General features: G+C 37.0%; 1 protein-coding gene across 1 annotated transcript; it reads left to right on the top strand.

Moving 5' to 3' along the window:
* The first annotated feature begins 696 nt into the window (after window positions 1-696).
* Window positions 697-5,412, top strand: LOC117424397 (forkhead box protein F1-A). Its single transcript, XM_034040692.3, has 2 exons — window positions 697-2,003; window positions 4,110-5,412. Exons 1-2 carry the CDS (start codon window positions 1,019-1,021, stop codon window positions 4,268-4,270), a joined length of 1,146 nt encoding a protein of 381 aa, XP_033896583.1. The 5' UTR covers window positions 697-1,018; the 3' UTR covers window positions 4,271-5,412.
* The last annotated feature ends 622 nt before the right edge of the window (window positions 5,413-6,034 follow it).

Raw genomic sequence — 6,034 nt, 5'->3', positions numbered from 1 at the left:
TTTTATTTAAAGAAGCCCAGCGAATATGTTTACATTTTGCTTGTATAAACATCCTGCCCATGTTCCTGTCTATCTTAAAAAGAAATCAGAAACTGGATTTTAAATGGATATGCCCATTTCTATTAAAGCTCTCTTAAATTTACTATTACATTAAAATAATCTGTAACAAACTCGAAATGTCATTTAGACAACATTTACACGCCCAGTCAATGTACAACAAGAAACTGCATGAATCCATTTTCCTACTTTTAAAATAAATGTCAGATGCAATTGAGTTAAAATATGGGCTATAAAGGTATTTACATAGCATTACATATGACTATAATGGAAAGATACAAATAAATAAAAACTGGTGGCAGATTAGACAAGTAAAACACTGAATAATAAATTATGTTAATACTGTGGAAAATGTAAGCCAATGTTATTTTTTCTTTTGGTTGTTTTAATTTAAATAACATGTGTTTTTCACATCCAACCGTGACTCACTGTTCAGACTGTTTAACTCTACACAAAAAGTGAGTTAGGTCCTATGTCGTATCAAAAAGTAAAATATAAAAATCCTCACATTCAGAATAAAGGCGGGTATTTAGTCTTTTCTTCGGCCCACCGATCGTAGATGCCGGAGTGAGAGGGGGGCGGGGCGTGAATATCTTGCCTCTTACGTCTTTGACTGTCAAGAGCCCGCAGGACGCTGATGACAAGAGATAAGTAAAAGGCGATCTCCAGTGCAAGGAAGAGAGCAGACCAACAACATCGAAAAGCGACTCCCTATGCATGCCACTAACTTTGGAAAGCAGCACAACTCGAGAGCTACACAGGGAACAAACCTTTACGCTTACATTTCAGAAAAAAACAACTTGGACACGCAGTTTCCCGAAACAACACTTTTACAACGGTTTCGTTTACGACACACTTTAAAACAGACAATTCGCTGTTTCAAGGGTTTCTATTTTTTATTATTAAAAAAGGAGGAAACCTCAATTTTAAAGTCTGACATTTCCCCCAAAGGACTTTGTAAATGACGGCAGAAGTTCAACAACCATCTTCGCAGACCCCTGCCCAGAGCAGCCCTATGTCTGCAGCTACGGAAAAGCCGAACGGACAGACCTCAGTGATGGAAAGCGCCTCTACTACCACCAAAAACAAGAAGACTAATGCTGGAATCAGACGGCCAGAGAAGCCCCCTTATTCCTATATCGCTCTGATAGTGATGGCAATACAGAGCTCTCCATCTAAAAGGCTCACGCTGAGTGAGATCTATCAGTTCCTCCAAAGCCGCTTTCCTTTTTTCAGGGGTTCATACCAAGGATGGAAGAATTCAGTGCGTCACAATTTGTCCCTAAATGAGTGCTTTATCAAGCTGCCAAAGGGTCTTGGCAGACCGGGGAAGGGTCACTATTGGACCATTGACCCCGCCAGCGAATTCATGTTTGAGGAAGGTTCATTCCGAAGAAGGCCACGTGGCTTTAGGCGAAAATGCCAAGCGCTCAAACCCATGTACAGCATGATGAATGGACTCGGGTTCAACCATATTCCAGAATCCTACAACTTCCAGGGTACCGGGGGCTCTCTCTCCTGCGCGCCAAACAGTCTGTCTTTGGAAAGTGGCATCGGCATGATGAACGGACATTTAGCAGGAAACGTGGACGGGATGGGTTTAGCAGGACATTCTTTGTCACATTTACCGTCCAACACTGGACATGGCTACATGGGAAGCTGTACAGGACCTTCGGGAGGAGATTACTCCCACCACGACAACTCGGTGCCAGCCTCGCCTTTGCTCACCGGCGGGGGTGTGATGGACCCTCACTCGGTGTACTCAAGCTCGGCCTCAGCTTGGGCACCCACAGCTTCAGCCTTGAATAACGGGGCATCCTACATCAAACAGCAGTCCCTGTCACCTTGCAATCCCGGGGCAAACCCTTTGCAACCCAGCCTGCCGACACACTCCCTGGACCAATCTTATCTTCATCAAAACGGCCACAATACCACAGACTTACAAGGTATTTTATGTTTCTATTTGCACTTTTTAATAATGCATTTTCAAAAGCACAATTTATATTATTACCATATGTATTTATTTATTTTCAAAAGAGAGAAATCATAGGCCTTTATGCTTTTCTTACACAAACTTTGTTCCTTAAAAAAACGTTTCAGTTGCAGAACTAAACATAAGTGCAGGTACACTCTTAAATTGTTACGCGGATGTGTTTCTGTATTAAATTACTTTCAATGTTACAGGTGCAAATATTTAATTGCTTAAAAAGGTTAATTTTACTTTAACTGTCTTAATATATGACAATGTAATATCACAGCTCAAAACTAAAATCTCTATGAACAAATGTTAAGGAATGACCAAATATGACACGATATATCTTTTAACCGATGATGATACGCCTTGGAGAATGCTTAACATAACACCAAAAATAGAACCGACTAGTCCAATTAGCCTATACCAAGGAAGTCAAGTAGCTTCCTGTCTTCGTTTAACTGGGCACTCGACTGAACAGCAAACAGAGGCTTAAACCCTGACTCTGTTTTCCTAATACATTCCTGGAGGTGGGTAAAGAAAACACGGGGAGGGCATCTCTGCAGGCACAGTGTTTAGATGGTGGCATTCCACCCTTAAGAACAACATTCAACAGCCCAGCCATCACTGCTGCAGAGTCTACAGGGATTGCACTGCGTGCAGCCAGACCAGCCGGTCCCACTGTCAATTAAGACAATCTCTGTCCAGCACTTTCAGACTTGACATTATTTCCCAAACTTTCACCGCAGCCTGTAACTGCAACCCCATACTTGTAACCTTTCTGTTTAGTTGTCAGTTCTCATGCAGACCTAAAAGTAAATGTTATTTAAGTTATAGTTTCACACAACCCGTGTACCTAAAGTCCTAAATTATATCGATATCAAAAAGGATCGTGTCATGCTTTTTATGGGTTTTTTTTTTTTTTTTTTTTTTTGTTTTGTAGACACATAACATGGTGTATTAAATTACTAATCATATATTTTGAAGTGCCATTGTATACTTCTCTTTATTTAGAGCATAACATTTATTGGCAGGGATAATATGGAGGATTTATAGAAATAATACGCGTGCAACGTTATTTTTTCAAGTCCTTTAGTATTTTTATACTTTTCGTTTGGCAGACAGGCCAGCCTTTATAGCCAATCCATCGAAATATAAAATTATTATTTTAAGGACATTGGCAACATGAATATGAATTAAATCAAAATGGCGCAGAACAGTTTAGAATTTGTCTAAAATCAAGATGATAAAAGACCTAAAAGATGCATTTAATTCTTATTTCATGGATTGATTTGACTAAATGTTGTTATATATTGGCTATATATGATCAATTGTGGATTATGCGATTATAAACCTGCATGCGCCAGTTATGTCAGTTATAATAATGTATTATAGCATGTTCTTTCAAATATCACAAATGGATTTTAAATATACAATTTGCGCAATCAAGTCGTGTAATTTATTTAACATCAAACGCTTTAAGAGTAGGCCAACATTGAAAACAAATTGGTCCTTAAAATAAAAAGGCCAAGTAGTTCTACAAACCCCGAATTCTGTATAGGCCTTTTACGATGACGCAGTTATTAAGCACTGTAAACAGGGTATTTAAAAACATTGGCTGTTTTAAAAGCAAAACTGCCATTTAAAGTGTATTTTAAATAAAATGTAGGCTGTGGTTTTTACTGTCGTATATTGTTAAAAAGAAAAAGAAAAAAGTGGATGTGTGCGTGTAAGCTGAATCAACGTGATTTTGCTTTTACTTTAAAAGAAGTTGGTCGCACACGTTGGTTTAACAAACGTGCTAGAAGTGTTACACAGGCATAAAACATTAAACAGGAATAAAACAATAAAATACAGATTGTGTTTACTGTATTATTATTATTATTATTATTATTATTATTATTATTATTATTATTATTATTATTATTATTAATAATAATAATAATAATTACTTTGTTGCCCATATCTATTATTGATAAATTCCGATTCAATTAATGTCCATTGCTGAATAATACCCCAATGATAGGCCTGTATTCTCTATTTGTTCATTTGCTGATCATACTGTTTTTGTCGTTGACAGGCATCCCGCGGTATCATTCCCAGTCACCCAGTATGTGTGACAGGAAGGAGTTCGTCTTTTCTTTCAACGCCATGACTTCATCGGCAATGCATTCGGCTGGAAGTGGCTCATACTACCACCAGCAGGTCGCTTACCAGGACATCAAACCGTGCGTCATGTGATGGTGCGTTGGACCACAATAACACGAACGCATTCTAACGTAGAGGAAGTCACTAAAACTGTTCTATAAAGGTGACAAACAAAGGAGCGCATGGGCTCCCGAGAACTGCTTAATAAAACATCCCCTGTCCTAGACAAAACAAAAATAATCCAGTTAAACAACGGGGAACAGTTCGAAATCTAAGGAAGGCGAGAGAACCTTGTGCAGTAACATTTGTACAAAATATCAAAGTTTTCTCACATGCATGTAAAAAAAATAAAAAAATAAAAAAGCATGCGTATGCACCAGTTTCTAAAAGGTATTTAATTCCAAACCAAGCCGTTACAGACTATTTAGACATGGACACGCTCCAAAAAAACAACATTATGAAGACTGAAAATCTTAGGCATCATGTCAACTTAGATGCTGCTGCGTGCTATCAAGTTAACCAAGAAGACTGGTAAAAGTGTATATTGCAATGCACCACTTACTGCGACCAGGTTTTGGTACTACTCAACTCTGCTGGCAGATAACTACCACTGTTGTACCTGTATTGTGTTACAGGAGCCGATTTTAAAGGAGACACCGAGAACCGAATTTGTTCGTTTCTTACCAGTGTAACTGTTTGAGTTTACATAGACTCGGCGCAGAAGCTATTTCAAAGCTTACTATATATATATAGGACACGCTAGTGCCTCAAGACTGTTTCAGTTTTTATGGATAATTAAAGTGCTTTGAGATTATTTTTGTTATAAATGAGTAATTTGATGCAGAATTAACGTTTGCAGAGAAATGAAGGCACTTTTATATCAAAGCGCAACCTGTTATTTATTCTGCATATTTGCTTTTAACCGTAAATTTACCGTAGCCTCTAAATATCAGTATTGAATGTTTTGTACTTTATTCGCAATATTTGCCATGAAGAATTAAAAAAAAAAAAATCATGTAGAAAAACGTTTATAATGTGCGTTTATCCATATTGTACACCTATGTTATTTTTCTGCACTGTATAAATTGTAAATTGTGTAATGTCTTATGTTTTTAACTGAGCTAGTTTCTTAAACGTCTGTAAATACACAGTATTGCATTATTGTAAATAAAATGTTGGCATGCAGTTTGAGTGGAACTGTTAGAAACACCTATAAACAATTTATTCAGAAATAAGTTTGGTGTTCTTTTGTTTTCGTTGCTTATTGTTTGTTACCGATATCGCTGTTTTTTTGTTGTTCTTTACGCATCGACCGTAAATAACTAATATCATTAGTGTTAAAAATCTTTATACCAATATCGATAACTCCAAAAATACATTGTAAAATGTTTCAAAACGGTCGCTACAATAACCGAGATTTACACTGCAAACTGTTAAGTGTGTGGGATTCAAGGCCTGTTATGTTAAATTAAGTTATTATTATTATTTTTTTAATACGACGGCTAGCACTACTACTACTACTACTACTACTACTACTACTACTACTACTACTAATAATAATAATAATAATAATAATAATAATAATAATAACCACCAACCTTACTCGACAAACATATTTAAGAGCTAAACCCTGCTTTGTATTTGAACCTTAATAAATATGGATAGGTAATAAACTTTTTCTGGCAGATCCTTTGCTTCACATATTTATTTCGCCTATACAGGTCCAAAAACATCATGGAAAACCTTTGCGCTAGTATACACTCAACGAAAATTAGGCCCTCGGAGTTGTTTTAACTTAACATTAGCAGTTTGTTTTTCTGTTTCGAAAAACAATAGTCAGTTAACCTACGGGAGGTA

The sequence above is a fragment of the Acipenser ruthenus genome, chromosome 19 (genome assembly GCF_902713425.1).
Source record: "Acipenser ruthenus chromosome 19, fAciRut3.2 maternal haplotype, whole genome shotgun sequence".
NCBI lineage: Eukaryota > Metazoa > Chordata > Actinopteri > Acipenseriformes > Acipenseridae > Acipenser > Acipenser ruthenus.
The sequence above is the reverse complement of the archived record's forward strand: the minus strand, read 5'-3'. Positions and strand labels throughout refer to the sequence as shown.

Coding starts and splice junctions, on each gene's coding strand:
- LOC117424397 (XM_034040692.3), top strand. CDS start 1,019: ATGACGGCAGAAGTTCAACAACCATCTTCGCAGACCCCTGCCCAGAGC. Junction 2,004..4,109: donor CAATACCACAGACTTACAAG/GTATTTTATGTT, acceptor TGTCGTTGACAG/GCATCCCGCGGTATCATTCC.